The sequence below is a fragment of the Vespa velutina genome, chromosome 1, assembly GCF_912470025.1.
Source record: "Vespa velutina chromosome 1, iVesVel2.1, whole genome shotgun sequence".
NCBI lineage: Eukaryota > Metazoa > Arthropoda > Insecta > Hymenoptera > Vespidae > Vespa > Vespa velutina.
In genome coordinates, this window is record NC_062188.1 from 10,707,212 (window position 1) to 10,729,960 (window position 22,749).

At 33.0% G+C, this 22,749-nt stretch overlaps 1 protein-coding gene across 4 annotated transcripts in view; it reads right to left on the reverse strand.

Annotated features, from left to right (window-relative positions):
• Positions 1 to 3,092: 3,092 nt before the first annotated feature.
• The window catches only part of LOC124950106 (inhibitory POU protein), a 40,099-nt gene continuing 20,442 nt past the window's right edge, over positions 3,093 to 22,749 (reverse strand). Inside the window, exons 2-4 of one of the 4 annotated variants that reach the window (XM_047496369.1) lie at positions 19,783 to 19,839; positions 12,162 to 12,350; positions 3,093 to 4,919 (exon numbers count right to left, since the gene is read on the reverse strand). In XM_047496369.1, coding sequence (XP_047352325.1) covers positions 4,155 to 4,919; positions 12,162 to 12,350; positions 19,783 to 19,839 — 1,011 coding nt within the window. In that variant the 3' untranslated portion in view covers positions 3,093 to 4,154. Of the gene's footprint in view, positions 4,941 to 12,143; positions 12,351 to 19,782; positions 19,840 to 22,749 lie in introns of all 4 variants that reach the window. The other 3 variants (XM_047496350.1, XM_047496360.1, XM_047496377.1) reach the window with 3 other exon arrangements.

A 22,749-nucleotide genomic window follows, 5' to 3' on the forward strand; every position in this document is an offset into this window, starting at 1 on the left:
TATCGCTAATCTTGAAATTCGTAGGCTTGTTAAAATATATAGTTTGCTTTTCGTTAAGAAACGGCAGAGACAGACGCTGCTTTTTAAATGGACTTGGCACACAGATTTTTTTGTTTGTTTATATACGCGGAAGGACCAAGACTTTAAGAAGTTTCTCAAAGTTCTTCGCGAACGAACGAAGGAGAAATTTCAAAAATTTCACGAGCCGCGAATAGAATATCTTTCTCCTTATATAAATTCATTTTTAAGATAACCGTAACTCCACGATTTAAAAATCCACACACGTTCCATTCTTCTTATCGTTTCTTTCTTATTTTTGTTCTTCTTGCGAAATCATTTTTCCATCACTTTTTTATTTACGGAAATATGCAAAATACGTGAGTATTTGTGTATACGTGATTGTGAGCTCGTTTATACGCGATTTGTTTCTTCTTTTGATTTCTTTCGATCGAAAACCGAAAGCTTTTGGAAATTTCACGTTACTCGCGCCACGTTGTCAAGGCTTTTAGGTGTACCTCAAAATTATGTGATAATGATGATGACAATGATAAATAGTGATGATGATGATGATGATGATGATGATGATGATGATGATGATGATGATGATGATGATGACGATGATAATAATAATAATAGTTATCATTAGAGAAACTTATTGCGATATGACTTGATTACCCTGTGTTTAATATCTACAGAATATCTTTTTCATTTTTTATAAAGTATCATCTTTAAACCGTAAATACGAATATGCGAGCATATATCGGTTTCTACATAAGTTAACCTTCCTTATCGCATTACTGCCAACAGATTTTTATTGTACAATTTGTGACAGTTAAATCGGATTGTTTACGTCTCCGATTTGATATTATTATTATTATTATCATTATCATTTTGAAACACGCCCAAGAAACGTGTCTTTCAACTACGTGGATCAAACGGAACGTGGATCGTATTTTCGTACTCATATTTCTGCTGGTCTTTAAAAATTCACAAAAGGAAAACGAAATAATAACAATGAGAACATCAATTATTATAGTAATAGACGGTTTCTTTTTCTTTCTTTCTGTCTTTCTTTTTTTTCTCTCGATTAGAATGCTATCTTTTCAAACGTTTACCATGAAAACGTGGCGAGCCAACAACAATTTCTTGGTCTTGAATTGGCGAGAAAACGATCGCTTGATGTTCGAAATGGAAAGCAAAGAAATTACCAAACTGGAATTCGATCTGTGCTGTCAAACAAATATCTGCAATACGAATATAAAAGAAAAGTGGGTCGGACTAATTACGAAGTTCTTTAAGCTTGTATGCACGTTCATGAAAAAATGGGCTAACAAATAATCTTGATTTCGATTCGGGCTATCGAACGAATGCATAAGAAAATAACTCGTTTTGTCGTCGAGAAGTGTATCTATATCTATATAATATCAATTAACTCGAGTCGAAATATCGTCCGTTAAAAGAAAAAAGAAAAAGAGTTAAACGAAAGAAAGTAAAGAGGGAAGATAGACAACAAAAAGGAATAATAATTATGATCGTAATAATAATCATAATAATGATAATAATAATAATAATAATAATAATTATAATAATAATAAAAATAAAAATAATAATAATAATAATAATAATAATAATAATAATAATAATAATAATAATGATAATAATAATAATAATAATAATAATAATAATAATAATAATAATAATAATAATAATAATAATAATAATAATAATAATAATAATTAAGAACTTGACTAGATACTATATTGCACTAGAATTTTTCATCGATTACTTAATTGAATGGTAATTAGACTATTACTCCTCTAGAAAATACTTATCCCTTTTACTTATTTACACGTATTTTTAAAAATGACTACCATTTTTCACCCACTCTCTCTCTCTCTTTCTCTCTCTCTCTCTCTCTCTCTCTCTCTTTCTCTCTCTCTCGTTCGTTTTCTCGCTTTCTTTCTCTCTCTTTCTTTTTCTCAATCTATCTCTCTTTTTCTATCTTGTGTCTTCGTTCAGCTATTACACAACGACTCGTATTAAATTCTCGATTTAATACTTATCCTCATGATATTGCTTGATGCACGCGATAAATTTTAAGAAACAGTCGAGCTATTCGTTGATGGTAAATTAATCGCTTGCAAGTTTCTTCTCTCTTTCTAAGTTCGATACAATATAATGTCAGCAAGCATAGATTTTTTGTATCGTTTTAAACATTTCCTTCTTTGTCGATTTTGTTGTCGATAAATGGATAAAGTATTTCATCGAGAATAAAATATTTATATTTATATATACATATACATTATACATATATGCATGTATGTATTTATGTATGTACTCGTGTATACAAAAGACGAAGTCGCCTTCATGAAATTCGAATCGGCCGATTTCTCAAATATTTTTTTCTTTGCAACCGTCCGAAAAGTTTTCAAGATATTTTCAAGACGAGATTCTGAAAACTTTGTATATACGTACAAATGCATGCGTGTATGTGTTTATGTATATAAGTATGTACGCATGTATTTTAGAGAATAGGAAGTAAATAATAAAAAGAGAGAGAGAGAGAGAGAGAGAGAGAGAGAAAGAGAAAGAGAGAGAAAGAAAGGGAGAGAAAGAGAGACGATCGTTACCGACATCTTATTTACGATTCCTGATCAGGTGAAAGGGGAAATAATAAAAATCGATCGGCTATAATCGATCTTCTTACTCGTCAATTTTACCTTCAATCGAACGTGCACGTACGATCGCGGAAAATACGAGGAACGGTTATATGTATGGTTCTTTCTTGGTATCTCTTATTATTTTCTTTTCGTTTAATTCGACGACTAATACTACTGTGTATTGCTTTAATATGATATGATACAGTCTTTTCACTGATTGTCCAACATCACTACGTAAAACATATTCTCCTATTTTTGTTTTCTTTCTTTTTCTCCTTTCGTCTTTCATTCTGACAGATTCTCTCTCATTCATTCTTCCTTCCGCACATTCATTTTCTCTCTCTCTCTCTCTCTCTCTCTCTCTCTCTCTTTCTCTCTCACTCACTCTCTCTCTCTCTTTCTTTCTCTCGCATACACATTCACGCACACATACATTCTCTTCCTCTCTCTTTCTCTCTCTCTCTTTCTCTCTCTCTCTCTCTCTCCCTCTCTCTCCCACTCTCTCTCTCTCTCTCTCTCTCTCTCTAGTTTTCTTTTCGTTCACTTCTTTACAACACTTCACTGAGCGTCATCATTAGGATTAATATCACTTTTTTTTACTTCGCCGCGATATGAATGCACGACGATTTTATAACAATACATATTTTATATTTTTTATGTTTCGAATTGTACTTTCCGAGACGCATTTATTCCGTTTCCGGACTTTTCTTTCTTGATTTCTCGATTTTCTCGATTTTTTCGATCGATTATTCGAGGGAGGATTCTCTCGCACGTATCTATGTTTTTCATCGTAAAAAACTGAAGTAGTCAGTTCGGAAAGATTCGATTTGTTGATGGGGAAACACATTTTGCTCGAGAGAGGCGTATACGATGACGGCGAAAGGGGTAAAACGAGCTCGTAAAACGGTTTATCGTGCGATCGCTTCGTAAAATCGAAGTGTTCGCTGTTCTGGTTGTTATAGAGAACGGAGATTTCTTTGAATCTTATTTACTTTGTCGATTATGAGCAAGATAGTATTGATAAAGAAACGAAAAAAAAAAAGAAAAAAAGAAAAAAGAAAAACAAAGACAGGAGAAAATCCCCCCTTTTTAAAAGAGCCAAACAAAATCGTCCTTTCATCGACACATCGAAACAAGGTAGATTCAATGTCACAACGCGTCGAGAGAGACCGTCTAATGCGGCTTTTCGTAGCCACTTTTCGATATCAGCTTGCAACAGTGTCACTGACGACAGCTGGTTTGTTGCACCAGATGGTCACAGTATCAAGCCATAGAAATCTCGGGCCGTTTTTTCGAGACACATCGGAGAAAAAAAAGAAGAGGAAGAAGAAGAAGAAGAAGAAGAAGGAGATCAGGATAAAGAAAATAGATGACGAAGAAAAACTTTTTTTTGAATCTTCACGGCCAGCCCTGAAATTCAGTCAGGGGTTCGGGTTTCGGCTCGAGACTGGGCAACTGGTAGGGTCAGTTCTGCTGTCACAAGCCACCCTCGGGTCAATGCTGAGCCGCGAACTTCATCCTCTTCTGCTTCTGTCGTTGATTACAAAACCAGACCCTGACGACATTCTTCTTAAGATCGAGCTTCTCCGCGATCGCGGCAATTTTCTCACCGGATGGTCTGGGCTGTACCGCGAAGTATGCTTCGAGCGAGCGTTTTTCCGGCGCGGCGATGCTAGTCCTCTTACGTTTTTTTTCACCGGCTGGTAAAACGGATGGTGCGTCTGGATCACGTCTTTTGTTTTTTGCTTGAGCCTCGGCTTCTTCCAGCCAGGCTTGGAGTATCGGTTTTAGTGCTATCATATTGTTATGTGAGAGAGTGAGCGATTCGAAACGACATATTGTCGATTGAGAAAGTGCACCCACACCTGGTAACTTCAAATTCGCTAAAGCCTTGCCTACATCGGCTTGTGTCACGCCCAATTTGATACGTCTCTGCTTGAAACGTTCTGCGAACGCCTCCAACTCTCGTGGATCTGTATCAGCGTCAGGATGAAGACCCGCTGCTGCTGCCGCTGCTGCTGCTGCCGCCATTGCTGGATGATGATGAGCAGGATGCGGTACACTTCCACCTCCACCCCCAAGATTACCGTGATGATGATGATGTCCCATCATCCCGTTCATTCCACCATACACCGAAGGTCCATGTATACCTGCGTGATGACCCGGACCACCACCAGCTCCTTCAGACATTGGCGTCAAGGTCGTCATGGAATTTGCTGGATCCAACATGTCCAGGCTTTCCATTCCAGGGTGACTCATCTGCAACAGGTAATTTATGTACTTTTAATTCGCGTTCCTTTGTACTCGATACAACCTGGAGTCGTTACGGCTCGCGTCGTTATTCTTAATGATCTTTCTCTCTTTTTATTTCGATTTTGTTTTTAGAAAGTTCACCAAGTTTTACGACGGTCGCCGTTTTTATATGATTTTTTATAAGTTTATCCAAACTGCAGGATACGATATGAAATATAAGATTGCACCGCATTTTCTTCTATTCTCTCAATGATCTGAAAATAGACGTTCGGTAATGGAAAGTATCAAGAAGACGATCAATTCGAATACTTTCCCAATTCGTTTTCATTTTGACCATTCAATGAAATCAGTCGAAGTTAAAAAGATTTGACGAGAAATCGAAAGTAATGTCAAAGACTTATTATGTAAAATTTATGGGAAGAGCAGAAACAACGTTCTACTTGATCTATGACTTTATTTTCTTACATTTCATCCCAATCATTATTTTTTAATTAAATCGATAGTATGAATCCTATTAAAATTATTTTTTATCTGCAATTCCAAATTAATCGTGTCTTTTAATACAGAACTTAAAATATATTAAATGAGTAAAAATGATTACGTTGTGCCATTCACCTGCCATTAACTATGAATGTTTTCAAAAAAAAAGCTGATATTCGGTAGACTAACTTAATTATGTATTACGATCGGATCTATTCGCAGTGTGATTAATATTATCGGATTATTTAGACTATTTGTGACTATGTCCACGATTGCTTGTATCATGGTTGTGGTTTTAAATTTTCAAGCTATTAGTAAATAATTAAACGACCGTGCTTTTGTATGCATGCTCCGGTTTCAAACGATCATGAAAGTTCGTAATTATCTTAAACGTCTAACCACTTGGAATCTTCATCAACGAGATAAATAAATATATCTGTAGTGAAAGAAAAATCGTAACGAAAGTAAAAGGAAGGTCGCACTAAAATTCGAGCAAACGAATTATCTCAATATCTCGTAATAAAGAAGAAATATCGATATTATCTCGATATGAAACGTCAGTGAAGATTAACTATCCTCACTAAGAGGTCACGATAGCAGAGTAGAAAAAAAATCAGCATAAAATGCCAAAATAACGTTGTCCGGAGACGGCTTTTCAAGGAATCGATTGTCACGAGTCTGCGCGTGTCGATTTATGAGCGTATTATTAGTCGAACGATATCGGACCATTTTGTCTTACAAACTAGAAAATTTTTTATGGAATAAACGATCGAATATTTTGATGAAATATAAGACAGAGAAAAGAGAGAGAAAAAGAGAGAGTGGAAAGGAGAGAGAGAAATTGTTGTGGTAATTCTTATTTTAATCTCGTTTTAAAGAATTTAACGTAATGGACGCGTACATTATTTACATTTTTACTACAGTATACGTGAAAAAGGAAGAAAGTAGAAAAAACAAATATATGCATTCGTGTATTTATATGTAAAAGAAAGGAAAGATGGAAAAAAGAAGAAAAAAAAGATAGATACATGAATAACGAGAGAAAGATAGAGAGAAAGAGGTAAGTGTCTTGGAGGGTGAAGAAGAGAAAATGTATACAAGGCAGCGCACACAATTATGCAGCACATGCCACGAGCGTCGTCACAGAGCGCAGCAAGCGCGACCCCTTACAAATTATTTATGAGCTCCCTTCATATTTTTCACCGCTCTGAGTGGCGCTACCCCCGTTGTGAGTAGCACCTCGCATAAAGTCTTCCTTCCTTCCTCTTCCTTTTCTCCTTCTTCTTACTCTGTATCGCTAGGCTTCTTTGAAATTTCGCGCCACTGATTTTCTTTCATGTACATCTCGCGAAATCGAATGATCCTCGATTCCTATTTTTTACTTCTTGAAATATTTCTTATTTGATTATATCTTCAAAAAAGAAAAAAATAATATGTTTCTACGATCTCAAGACATTCAGAAATAAAGATTGATCTGTGCTCTTTATTAAAATTCTAAATTTATCTTCGAATCCATTATTATTACGTATAATACTCTAAATTTGATGTTAATAATTTGTTGACAGAGAAAGATTTAATAAAAAATATTGACATAGATTTATTAGAATTGTTTGATCAAATATTTTCTCTTCAAAGCCAATGTTACTCCGAATGTTGGGTTTGATATTATCCGTTTATGTACATACCTACATGCATATGTATAAGTATACATACGCATGTATACGTGGATCGAATCCAAAGTGTTTTCAATTGGTAAGTTGAGATAAATTGGGCAAGAATAAGGTCGGTACGGCATTGGTGTGTAAACGGTAGCACTCCGCGGCCTACTTTTACCTCTGAAGGATACGAGCGAAGAATAGAAAATTCAAATATCCTGTTCAGATATGAAAAGGATAAAGTACTTTTAATGGATATTCTTGTCCGGCAAGATAAAACGATGAGCACGACGTGGGGAACAAGTGGGAAACTTCTATAGCCAGCTTGCTCATCATAAAAGTCGACGACTCGCGCGCACAAACGAACGACAGAATCGACTTTACAAAAAGGTGAACGTGAGACCAGATATAACTCACTTTCTTTCTTTTTTTTTCTCTCTCTCTCTCTCTCTATATATATATATATATATATATATATATATATATATATATATATATATATATTATATATTATATATTTCCATGTTTCTGGATGTGTTAACGGAAAGATTATTATCACTAAATGAATATTAACAAACATCATTATTATTATTATTATTATTATTATTATTATTATTATTATTATTATTATTATTATTATTATTATGATTATTATTATTATTATTATTATTATTATTATTATTATTATTATTATTATTATCATTATTATTATTATTATTATTATAATTATTATTATTTCGTTGAATTAATGACTAAATATCATAAACGTCTAAATGACTAATAATCATAATTTTATTCGAAAACGCTCATGCCTTTTTCTACCCTTTTCTTTTTTCCTTTTAGAAAAGATGAATAAACTTCGTATAAGAATCAAATTAATTCTACTCAACTTAATTCTTAAATAAACTTTTTATTTTTTTTTAAATTTTTAGAAGAAAAAAAATATACTAATAACATAAAACTTATAGAACTTATAATTTCTGAATGGAATAAAAATTGGTCAAATAATATTTCAAAAATATAAAACAATGCGATAGATTAATGTAAAAAAATTGAGTATTTTTTATATTGTTAAAAATAAATTATTTATCTTTGCTAATAATTCTTTTATATTATTTAAAATTTTATTATTTTAAAATGTTCAAAATAAATTATTTTCTTATTTATCGATTACGTCTATAGAAGGATTAATTCATGATTATATAATTAATGAATGATAGAGACATACGTATCTCAAACGTTTTCTTCTCAAGCTTCTTTTATTTTCACCTTCGAAACATAAATAACGAGTAGTATCGTGACGAGTGCTCGTTCGCAAACATCTATTCTCGCGAGAATAGAATAGTACGATAGTCTACGAGCCGATGGTACTGGTTCAGCACGAATTTTCGCGAGATAGTTGTTACCCAGGCTTGCGAGGACTACGATAGGGCCGCCAGAGAGAGTTTGACGGCAAATATAGAGTGGGTAAGGGACCACGGAGCAACATAGTGAGCGTAGGGCCCTAGAGACTCGCTGCAATATTTCATCATTAGACTGACACGATGCTAGGGTTAGTCGTCTCTCTCTCTCTCTCTCTCTCTCTCTCTCTCTCTTTCTCTCTTTCTTTCTCTCTCTCTCTTTCTCTCTCTCTCTCTCTCTCTCTCTCTCTCTCTCTCTCTCTCTCTCTCTCTCTCTCTCTCTCTCTCTCTCTCTCTCTCTCTCTCTCTCTCTCTCTTTCTCTTTTCCTCTTTTGGTCCAGGGTTATACGAAATTCGTTACATGCGTCCGTGAACGTAATACGTTACCAGTTACACCACATTGCCGCAGGGATGGCAAGATCGTTGTTATTGAATTCGTCAGCGTCACAAATAAAAACAAAGTTTATGGGAGGCTGGACCATCTGTAGTAATACTAGTGGGGATAAAGAAAAAAAGAGAATACAAGTCAAAAAACGGGACAACGCCTGGTTGCTTAATGATCAACGTGCTTACAAATAAGGGAGGCGTTGATCTCATCGAACAAATAGATTAAAAATTTTCACTTATCACATCTATATCTCTGATCCATTTTTTAATTTAATTTTTTTTATTTATTTTTTTTCATTAATAATGACAAGATTATAATTTGTATCAAATCGATAAGATAATATTTTTATAAAGATTAAAAGAATTATTTTTAAGAAAAAAGACTTGAAAAGAAAAAAAATATCTTGAGTTAATATTATACAATATAAAAGTTTAAAGAAATAACAGAGAATATAAGAGAGTTTAAGGACAATTGTACGGAAAAAACCAAATGAATATGCCAAAAGCTAATAAAATAATTCTTTTTTTCTCTTTCTACCTAATAATTCGGACGAAGTCAACTTCATGAGTATACGTTGTCGTAAATCCGTGAATCCGATATATCCGGGAGTTACACGGAATGTATTTTTAACCTTCACCGTACGAATGCGATTCACGATCCCCAAAGTTTATTGTATCCCGCAGAGAGCATTACAGGTCGTCCCAGAGCCGGGATATTATACAAGGAACGCCCCTACGCGATCATTCCGGTTCGAAGCACATTGGTTAGGACACCCTCTTACCATCCTATTCGTTTTTTCTCTAACTCTCTTTCTATCTATCTATCTCTCTTTTTTTTTTCTCTTTTATACACTCTCATGGAGCCTCAGATTGAACTTGAATTAGCATAAACACCGCAAAAAGACGATCAATTGAAAACCAGAAGTTGAATATTAGCGGAGCTACAAATCATACTCTCTCTCTCTCTCTCTCTCTCTCTCTCTCTCTCTCTCTCTTTCTCTCTCTCGCTCTCTCTCTCTTTCTCTCTCTCTCTCTCTGTCTCTCTCTCTCTGTCACTCTCTCTCTGTCTCTCTTTCTCTCTCTCTCTCTTTCTCTCTCTCTCTCTCTCTCTCTCTCTCTCTCTCTCTCCCTCCCTAGTACGTACGTACCAGCATTTTAACCAGTAAAATTGCTTCTGCATTACAAACGAAGTCGCTGAACGTGGCATTCACGGCAATAATTAAATCGGACGAAAATTAAAATTTTCACTCATTCGTTTGTCTATTATTTAAACTCGCCGATGAACATACTGCTTAAGTTACATTTTTCAACAGTACCGATTAATTATAGACCGCGATAAATGTCCGAGTCGATTAATTATTCTCCGCCATTTTAACTCACTGTCGGAACTCATTTCATTTTATTGTTGCATGTGCACGAACATTGGGGACCATAGACGATTCGTACGTACATGTGTATGTATATCTACGTGACTTCACATACTGTATAATGCTCAAGTTCGTCATTAAAGCAATCGTTATATCGATGAACCAAGCCAGTACGAACATCGATATTAATAAAGTAACATTATGCTCGCATTTCGTTTACTATACCCATCGAGTAAACTGAACGAAGTTGCGCTTTATGTCTTTGTCACGAGACTATCTTCAAACATTTCGTATACTTTGAATACATCGAAATTGTGAAACTATTATAATTTATTAATGTTTTAAAAAGTATAAAAAAACTAAGTCATGTCAAATAGAGTCAAATAAATGATACAAAATATTGGAAACGAACATAACAATGTACTTTAAGAAACTAATAATATTTGAGTATTGCGTTTCTAAAGACATTGTCGAGTTAGCGAATGTTTTAACATATAGTAGAGTAAACATTTGTTTACTTCTATCATTTCTTATATTATTTCTAGATAACTATATAATTATATGTAATTTTTATATGTATTTATATTTAATTATATCACAATATAATTATACATAATATTTTAAATATTTTAGATAAACAGTTCAAACTATCAAATTTGTTATTCCCTGTTATATTGATTATAATCAAAATTTATAGCTAATGTATAATATAAAATACAAGATATATCTATTATCTATGTATAAGCAACGTGTTAAATACATTTTAAGACAAAGTAGTATGAATATGCGAATTAACGACTATTGAAAAGCTTCAAGTTCACTTATATTGCAAACAGTAAGGATATAGTTTCAAATAGTATCATATAGTTTTTTACAATATTCAAATAGTATTATATAATATCAAATATATATCTATTATAATATTTGATATATATATATATATATATATATTAAGTTATTAATAAAATATCAATAAACACATTGTATAAAAATATATTACTTTCTTTTTATTTAAAAAATCAACGAAACTTTTACAAATGAACAGAGAGAAGGAAGGTTCCATAGCTTGCTAGTCGTATATGTGTATGGATGCGTAGGTATCCCGATCAAAACATGAACAGAGAGATGGAAGTTTCTAGAACTTGCTAATCGCATGTGTGTGTAAATGCGTGAGATATGCCGATCGACAAATGAACAAAGGGACGGAAGGTTCCAGAGCTAACTAATCGCGTGTATATGTATGTGTGTGATATATCGATTGGTAAATGAATAAAGAAATGGAAGGTTCTACATTAATTAGTTGTGTACATGTGTGAAGTGCATATAGTTATGAAAAGAAAAGATCTGAAATCTCTGGGAGAGAGAGAGAACGATAAAAAGGGCAAGAGTGAATGTGCGACAGAGACTTGAATCGTGAATCTTGAACAAAATAACGTACCAGTGAAACAGCGATAACGTCCAGCGAGTGACGTACCAGCGAAACAAGCGAGAACAATTAACGAATAACGTAACAGCAAAACAACGAAAGAACCGATGGGTTAGCGAACAGCATGTGGCATTGTTTCTTTTATACTTTTACATTTATTAAATATATTTTCAATATTTAACCATTAGTCGAGCACAACATTGTTTTTATCAACATTGCGCCTGCCTATTAGTAGAGTAAAATTAACGTGTCATCAATTTTCAACAATATATTTCTAATATTTTTCCTTACATATATTATTTGTCAATATACTCTCTTGACTATATCATCCACCGATCATTCGTTTTTTATAATCAAAAGCAATATGTTGTTTAAAATAAATTCATATTAATTGAAAATAAGAATTTGATCGCCTTTTTACATATCTTAAATTTGATCATTTTTAGAAAACTCCCGAAAAATATTAGGATCTTATCCATAGGGACGAATGTAATATAGCATAAATGCAAACTCACAAAGAGGTGTGATTGTACCTGATGATGCGGCCGGTTATTTGGATGGGGGGTTGGCATGTGAGCACCATGATGGTAGACGGAAACCGGATCGTGTTTCAAAGGCATTGGAGTGCCCGCGTTGTGCTTTCCCAAATCCGCAGCTAAAGCCTCCGCCCTTGAAAGTAAGCCGTCTTGCAGACCGCTGTTCAAGCCCCCGAATAAGTCACCCTGAAACAGAAAGCATGCCGTGCGTGACGATAATTGAAGATGGGATTTCTTACCTACGATTGATCGATGGATAGGATGAAATGCTCTATAACTAGATTTTGATAAATGGAGCTTGTTAAATTTTTAAAATAAAAACAACGAGAGATTTTAATCCCTACCAAATAAAATTCAGAACGGAACAATTGTTATCTTAGATTTTAAAGATAATAAAAATGTATTACAAGAAATATAAAATCATAAAGATTACCTCAAATTCTGCAATTTGTGCAATATTTTCGGTGTTATCCGATCAATACATCGATTCTAAATTATTTTAAGTAATGGTATTTCTATGATCAGATCGTATGAATGATTGACGTATATAAACGTTGCTACGTGTTACCTGTCAATTTAAGACACATCATACGTATATACATAGGTTTTACCTACAAAATTTCGAATGTCCGATTAAGGAGACATTTTTTTTATTTATCAACTTATTAAGATTATTAGCAAGAGCGATATATTTTTTAAAATCGATTATAGATATATTTCTCAAGTATTTTGAACGTTCATTTCGAAATCATAGACGTTATCTAAAACGTCGACACGCAAATATGAATAAATATTGTATGCATGTAATCCGTATGTATCGTGTAGCTTTTCATCCGCTTTTAAAACTATCCTATCGAACAGCATCCAGACAACAAACTGCTCGAGTATTCTACAGCAGCATGGCCGTACGATCGATATTCCGAAAATAGTTTCTTCTACCAAGACTCAAAATGGTCTACTACGAACTTCTTCAGACTTTCGATTTGGTATAAAAACGTTTCTTTGCATTTTAAAATAACACAAAACTCTTAATCATCTTTAATTATATACATTAAAATTTCTATCGTATGCTATTCGTTAAGATATCGACAAACAAAAATGAAAACGGCCGAAAATCAACGTAAATTAAATAACGATAGTTCTGCGCTATTTTTGATTGCGCTTTTAATTATCTTCTTAGTTATAAATAACAATATTAAAAGAATTCAATAGTGAAGCTACGTGTTTCAATAATATGTATAACATTATTGACATACTTTCGATGTCATTAACACGTATCTACTAAATGGTAGCTATCTTATTTACCAAAGGAAACGTATTCTCTCTGTTCGAAATACAAACCGTACAATATTATCATACGTTAAAGCGTAACGATATCAATTTAGTAATCGCATTCGCAATGGCACCTACCCCAGAATATTCGCAAATCGAATTCATTCGTCACAAGTTAACCAGGAGTTGATCTGAAAGATGTACACTTAACCAGACGACCCAAGGGATAGTGGACGGGACAGTCAACGGTGTTAGTTATGAAACTGGACGATAGCAGGGGCTCCCAGTCCCTTCTATGTATTTCCAAGTAGCACGATTCGAACCCTCCCCAAAAAGTCAACTTTCAATGCCAATGAAAATAGCATGAAACGTGAGCTGAGGAAGATTGCACATATAAACACATTCGAATATATTTTCAAAGAGAAATATAAGTATGAAAGGGTGAAACGATATTAATAATTTTAGATAATAATCTACAATGTATTTTTCGGACATTTATTTACTTGTTATTCTTTTTTTTTCGTTTATTTTAAGGATATAAAAAAGATATCGATACCTTTTTAAGTTATCGATTTATGTTCCAACCCAATATAATTGGATTAATACGCAATACATGTAATCAAACGTAACCAAGATTGTGAATATTAACGTATTAATATATTCGAATATATTTTTGCAGATGATTAAATATGATAAATTAATTGTTAAAAATCATAGAAAAGTTTCAAATTATTAAGTTCTTTGAAGGAACGTTATGTTCCTGATCATACTTAATACATTAATGTCATCGTGCTTATTGATTTATATACTTGCGTCGTCTAAGATCATTAATTTTGATTGTTTCTTACGAAAGGATAAGACGTAAAAGGGATGCACTGAAACAGTATCCGACGTGGCATGATATACGTTCTTTTTCTTCTGAACGTCAAGAGTTTGTTTCATCCATTTCGATAGGGGTTCTCTTAATAACGGTTATACGTTGGATTCATGGTCGCTTTTTACTCAGATACGCTTCTATAACGTGGCAATCGATATTATATGGGACATTTCGCGTCAACTACATCTGTCACTCGTACCTTCGGACTCGCAAGACTGAAACGTTATTCGGAAAGTATAGTGCATTTCTTTGACCAAGAATATATACCAAATTCGAAGAAAATTAGCTTGTATTAGATATTTTTTCCCTGTCCAATTAATCCTTCATACTTCCGATATTTATTTTATTAAAAAAAAAATTATATAATATAAAATATACAATCCTTGGCGAATATTTAGTAACAATTAATTTTAAGCTAGCAAAAGAAATAAAAGTTAACAAATACTGATATACGGGGTTAGTGTATTAACTGATTAGAACTTATTTACATTTATTAGCTTTTTTATTTATCAACAAAAAACATTGACTCTTTTTATGCAACAAATCTATACCTCCACATTTTGAAAAAAAATCATTCTATTTTAAATGAAAGGTTTCACTTAGTTTTCGAGTACAAAACAATTGTTGAAATTAACGCTTCAGTGAATGTGATTGCTAAAATGTATATTATGCGAATCGTTTGTAAAATGGGAAAAATTCATCGATAAAATACCTACCCTCACGGACAAAAGCATTTCGTTAATAAAAGAAAACTGTTAACGTGAATGGAGTCGGTCTCTCTTTTATCCAAAGAATTATGAAAAGTTTAACGTTATAAAGCGGTATTGCTGATTATTTTTGTATTTTATTACTGCATTGTTTCAAAACTCGTAGTCACATTATTAAACTTAAATTGGGTACCAACTAACGTGCGGAAAACGAGTCTTCAATGTTAACCTCTCGCTCTGTGGAATGTTAATAATTTAACACGCCGATGAAGTCAATTCCCATAACGTTGTTTCTATAGAGTTAAATGAAATTACCAATAGGCAGAGATTATGATATTCTTTTCTCTCTCTCTCTCTCTCTCTGTCTCTCTCTCCCTCTCTCTCGCAATCTCTCTCTCTCTCTCTCTCGCAATCTCTCTCTCTCTCTCTCTCTCTCTCTTTTGAAAACAAAAAAAATTTATTCGCCAAATTCACACAGAACATTTATTAAAAAGTCAAATATTTTGTTCTATATTAAAGTATTAACAATTATAAAACGTAATCTTCTTATAGTTATGCAAATACAATAAAAAATATTGATTAATTCTTTTCTAAATTCGCAAAAGAATGCTTACAGATAAATAAACACAATAACAGAAAAGAACGAAACTAGTCGCATTTAGAATTTCTCAAGTCGACCTTGAAAATCTTTCAAAAAGAAAACCGATTGTTCAGCGACTCTTAAAAGTACTCATCAAATTACGAGTATTGTAATGAAAACGGCCCACGAAAATTTATACGCGAGAGTTATCAAAATATCATTAGCACGATGTGCTCGGTAGGACGGGGCCAAAGGTGATTCACTGCTCCTATATTCATTACGAGCGGTAACGTCCGCATTGCTCGATCAATGTTTCATGTGAAAACCACCGTCGTACTCCGGCGCTTCGATTATTTATGAACTTCTCGTGTCTTCGTCGGGTACGAGCACTACTACTACCTTATATGCCCTGTTCGCTGTCTCTAGGTTGCTGAACCACCGCCACTTTTTCTAATCTCGTGGCGGCAGCCCCTTTCACCGTTCCTCCTCCTTTCTCTTTCGATCATCCCTAGATACACTCCGATTCCCTTGCGACGTCGACTCGTACGAACGCGAAAAAAGCGATTATCTGGACGACTCTTACGAATGGAAAGCTTTACACCTGAACGAGTTTATTCGTCGAATATATAAATCAGCATTATACTTACTAATGTATATATATATACATATATATATATATATATATATATATATATATATAAATTATTCAATAAAAATTGATCATTTAATAATGTCATATCACAGACTATTAGAATTATCGCGAGCTAAAGACAAGATTGTAAATAAAATTTTATTGACCCAAATAAAGTCGAAAGATTAGAATCGATTAAAGAGAACTCTAGTAACTATTTCTATAGAAATTAGAAGAAGATCAAAGGCTCCTCGTTTCTTCAGCAATCTATTTACTTAATTCCATTTAACATTATTCAGAAGCGAGCGATAAATGCTAGCCATTTGCGAGAGAAACGTTGTTACAAAGAAAACAAATGCCTCGCCCTTGGAAAGTGTTAACAGGGCGATAAATCATGAAGGAGCTTTTGTTTCGAAAAACCTCGAGTTCTTCTTCTTTTCCATCTTCTTCTTCTTCTTCTTCTTCAAATGTAAGACTTGTTTAGGGTCGGTCAAAGCACCTGAGATGATCATACGTTCTCTCGAATTTCAGGAACGATCCTTCCTATCCTGTAAGAAATGCCAAGGACAGAACGAGAACGATAGATGAAGAAAGAGAGAGAGAAAAAGGGAAGGAGGGAGAGATAGAGAGAGGGCAAAGATACAGATTGCTCTTGTTAGAGCACGTGGTTAACAGCTCGTAGAGCTGTTTAGCAAACTTTCTCTTCTTCCCTTCTCCATGTTTCGCTTCTCCACGTCGCCGCGGTTAATAGAGTCATTTTTCTGAGCTGCCTGTAGAGGCAGGACCCCACGCAACAGCTAAATACGTCTTCCGAGTGGAGCCACCGTTAAGGATTAGCCAATTACAATTGAATTACCGCACCCTGTCGGAAGATAGAACGGGAGTTAATTTATCGATGCCCTCTTCTTGCTGATGCGCCCACGAAGGCGATTAAATCAACGATATACAATTTATTAAATAGATAATCGTAACAATTTCGATCAAATTTTTCAATCAGAAATTTTAATATTTTATCTGGTAAATGTTTATAACCATCGATGCAAGGAAAACTAATTTGTTATACCATGGAATGTTTTTAATAAAACTTAGATCAGTTAGATAGCTATTTTAATTAGGATAGATCCATCTCCTTGGAAAATTTATCGTAATTCGATATATATAATTGATGTTGGTTATTAAAATCTGTTTACGTCTGTCGATTATCGTTTCGTGGAATTATTCGGTTGCCGATCGAATAATCATCAAAGTTGCATTAAAAGCTTGCGCTACGTTGTTATGCATGGAATGAAGAGAAAAAGAGAGAGAGAGAGAGAGAGAGAGAGAGAGAGAGAGAAAGAGAGAGACAGAAAGAGAGAGAGACAGAGAAAGAAAGAGAGAGAGAGAGAGAGAGAGAGAGAGAGAGAGAGGAAGTGAGAGAGAAAAAAAGAGAGAAAGAGAGATAGTTTCCCTATTTATCTTGTTTTTCTGTGTTTAATCGTTTTTCATTTCCAATAAGAGAAAAAGATGAGCATCGGCGTATATCACACGTAGCAGTTGAGTATCCGAGTGAATTTACGTCATTAATTACCGATCCAATCGTGGTTACACCGATCTGAATACAGAGCATACTCGGGACCGACGAGTATCGGATATCGCAAATTGGGACGATTACGTTATTTCCGTCCGATAACCTACATCGCGGAGTAGTCTGAGCCATGAATAAATGAATTCTTCCAGAAAATCTGACGTCTGACACGAAAACAAGCAGACTGTTCAAATTATCACTTGCATGGCGGAGTACCTACTGTCTAGAAAGGAATATTATACCGCTCTTCGTTATAGCGCAATTAAAATTTGCTTAACTTCTCCTCCCCCGCCTCCTCTTTTTCCTCCTTCTCCTCTTCCTGGGTAAGAATCGGATTCAATTAATACAAAATTTGGATTTACATCGAACTTAGTATCGAATAATAAAAGCAGTTCTCTCTCTCTCTCTCTCTCTCTCTCTCTCTCTCTCTCTCTCTCTCTCTTTCTCTGTGCTTCTTCGTTTCTCTTCGATCGATATTATCGCAAAAAGAAATGAGAATTCATATATAACTGCGACGTTTTCTGAAAAAAAAAAGTAATCAAACGATTTCCGATCAAACGTCGCAGATGTTCTGCTAAAAACAGAAAGTAATTCTTTAGACCGAAAGAAAGGAAGGTACAGTTTGTTAGGGTAACACGAGTTTTTATATACTCAAGAAAAGCATACTGCATCAGTGGAAAGCATAATTGACACTTGGGTTCTTTTTATGACACTCAAACTATCCTTGTACTAGCTCATCGTATATCTAAATAATCATTTTACTTTCGGCCATAATCATAACCACGAGTTAGCGAATTTATGCGAACCCAACCACCGTAACTACGTGACTCTATTAAGATATAAATATCATCGGACATTTTCTACACAACGAATTCTCTTTCTTACGTTCATTTTTTATTTAAACTTCTGTTTCTTATCTCATGATTGATCCAAAATTGATCAAGAACTTCTCAAGAAAATCTTACAAATTTTTTTTCCAATGCATCTAAATCTTTTTGTTTCGTAATAGTAGTAATGATAATAATGATAGTCGATAAGAATTTTCTGAGATCTTACAATAATAACCTACCTCGATGTAGGTTATCTTACATATAACGAAAAAAGGTATCGTAAAAGAAATAATCAAAGTCAGCCTCGTTAGATTATCTTCTATCAAATATTTTGTTTCTTACCTCACAATCCAATCAAACTTTACATTTATCTATAGTAAGTACAAGAAGTATTCTTTTATTATCTGAATAATAAGTATAAGAAGTATTCTTTTTTTCATCATAATCTTCCATAAATGTATATTTCTTTGTTTTATCAAAGATTTTTTTATAAAAAAAGATCTCACGAATATTGCGAACTAACATCAATAATAAAATAATTTTTAGGGAACATTTTAATCACCCTGTATGAATACTTTACACGCATAAATTTTGGCAGATATATTGAATTGTTTATATTTCCCTATAAACTAATATTTATTATAAACGTGTTGTTGTTGTTGTTGTTATTGTTGTGTATATAATAGGTAAGAATTACAATGATTGAAAAAGAGAGAAGGGAATTACTTTATAAAAAAAATTATACAATCCAACTGTTATATATAGATTAATGAAAAATTATAACGAGTGAATGAAAGCTTTTTACGGACGCTATCCTTTTAAAAAAAAGTTTTATATATTATATAAAAATTTAAAAAATTTTATTTCAAAAAAATCATTTTTTCTATCTGTTTATATATAACGAAATTGTCATACAACGGTCATTATTTAATGTTAATCAGACATATTGCGAAATAATTCGGGACGATATCAAGCAACTCATTCACAGATTTCGAAACTAATCAAATAGTAGTATTACAATTAAATCGACAAAGAAAAGAAACAAGCTAAGAATTTGACTAATTTTTTTCTCCAACTTCTATTTATTTTCTCTTCGCACATTCGCATTTATCTTATAGGTATATACATTTCTTAACACAGATTAGTAAAATACTCACGTTATGCCTCGGTGACCAAGAATTGCACATTATGGATGCATCTTCCAATATACGACTCTGCAATATCAAAAATTTCTTTTTTAAAGAACGTGACATATAACATGGACAAAGACATAGAGGAATGCCGTACATTATTGATTTCTTTCGAATAAAATTCAAGAAGACATGTAAAAAGAAAAAGAAAAGAAACGCGTAATCCTTTAAACGAAATTGATATATGATTAACGATAATTCAAACGAAAAATAGATTCGTTCGACGCTTCAATAGAATATAGACACTGAAATTGGGGTAAAAAATACGCTAGTCATATAACGAATTGTCTACTCTTTACGACCCCATTACTAAATCCAAAGCTTTTCCCGACATCCTTTCTTCTCGAATATAGATCGACGCGACGGCGAAGGATGGAGGAAAAATATAAAAAAGAAAAAAGAAAAGAGAAAATCCTATCGTTCGATAAAAATTACGAGTGCCAAATCATAAGTTGTTAGAAAAAAATATAGCTCGAGATAAACATCTCCTACATTTTTCTTTGAGATTACTTCGAACGACAAAATTGCGTATCTATCCGTCAATTTATCGAATTTGATGAATGATAGATAACGATAGACGAAAATATGGATTGTAAAAAGGGAAAGGAAGAAAAAAAGAGAGAGAAAGAGAGAGAGAGGGGGGAAAAAAGAAATTTTCAGAGAACGATAGTTTCAGTCATTATTATCCTTAATTACATTTAATATGAGTTTAATGACCGACGCAGACGAAATATTTTCGATCGCAACGATTTTCGAAGAAGTGAACGCGGAGAATTTATCTGTCAACGCGACTTAATATTCATCCAATCTGCATATTTCATTTCCACCGATCGCATAATATGTATATTTAAAGCGAACAGTTAAGATTGACAGAACCGGGGCACAACGGCGTCGCGACGCCGTCGCAAATTAAATGAGTCATTTCGGGATACGCGCACAGAACTAGGTAATTCAATATCGTCCTTATTAAAAAAGCGTCGGGTAATTCTCCATTCCCTATCGTCTCGCCCTCCTCTTTCTCCACCACTCTTCCCTTCCTTTCTACTGTTTCCCTCTTACTCGTCATTTCACTTGCTGGACTGATGACGATGATCGCGTTATTACAATGAAGCACATCACTCTACTAGATCAGCGCAGCCAATCAACGTGTCACGAACCTTCTAGACTCACTAACTTCTGAATTTTTTTGTTATTTCTCTCTCTCTCTCTCTCTCTCTCTCTCTCTGTCTTTTTTTTTGTCGACTACAGTCCCCTTTTATTCGGCAATATTATTCGTTCTGCGTGTATTATTTTTATTGTTATTGTTGTTACTGTTGTTGTTGTTATTATTATTATTATTACCTATTTAGTTTTTCTCTGATATCTTTATGTATGAAACGTAAGTACGAAAAGGTCTTTTCAAGCATTTATGGGTCTCATCTTGTAAGACGTTATACATAAATCGTGTAATCGGAAGTGTATTTTACTTAAAGTAGATATAGAATAAGTAACTAAGCTATTGTGGTGATTATTATTATTATTATTATTATTATTTGATTGTTTTCTTTTGTCATTCATTTTCTTCTGAAATAAATATTATCATCATCATTTATTATTATTATTATTATTATTATTATTATTATTATTATTATTATTATTATTATTATTATTATTATTATTATTATTATCGTTATTATTATTGTTATTATTATTATTATTATCATTATTAATACTGTTATTATTGCGATCAAGAAAAAAAAATATAATTGAATAAAAGAAACATGTAATGAAATATATTATTTATTTTGTTATCGTTTTTTATTCTATGTATTTGTGTTGTCGTTTAAAGAAGTCGTTTATCTCAACTCATTCATTCTTATTAATTTTTAAGTAGACATCGTCACGATTAAGAATGTGTCACAAACCGATCTCAATTTTTATCTATGTTTTTAATACAACATATCGTTAATTTAATTTAAATAGTGGCAATCAATGTCTTATTATAAATTTCCGGATATCGAATTTGCCTTACTACAATTTTTAAACAGAACTTTATTTCAATTCGGCTATTCGAGTAGGGCTTTATATTTATTTAATTGGCGTAATTAATAAAATCACGTATTAGAATAAGAAATTGTTTACTTTTTTCAAATATGATATTATAATAATATTTTATTTAATTCGGCTATTCGAATAGAATTTTATATTCATTTAATTGGCATAATTAATAATATCATGTACTGGAATAAAAAACTGTTAATTTTTTTCAAATATAATATTATAATAATATTTTATTATTGCTGATCACACATAAGATATTTGCATCACACTGTCAACGTATCTTGGAATAATTTTCAATGGGAAACAGACCGACAGAATTGTCATTTCGCGTGACGTTTCCAAGGATGTCCCTTGAAAGCAGGATAGAAACTGACAGGAGAAGTAGGATAGGGTGATTGTCAGGAACGCGCCGTGTTTCAGGCTCTACGAATTTTCCATCTGAAAGTGGTTTTACCCTTTATCTTTACCGATCTAATATAGGGTTCGCTATGATCTATGAAAAACATCGTTTTAAAAAAAAAGAAAAAATATAATAATTTTTTTCATTCATGATTTAATTTTATTGATTTGTAAAAAAAGAATATTATATCAATTATAATAAATATTAATGTAAAAGTAATGGAAAGACAAAATGCTTATTTGTGTAATAATATAAAAATTATATTATTACACAAATTGTTATACATATATTATAGATATACATGAAACTGCCTTTAAACATTGATATGTTGTATTATGTAAGTACATGTATTTTTAAGGATTAAGAAGAAAAGAAATCTCAACGAGGAAAAAAAATCAATTCATAAACCATTTCGATCATATACATTGCAGACTTTTTATGATCTAGCAGATAAAACTTGGCAACGGTACTATCTAACGTCATGATAATACTCT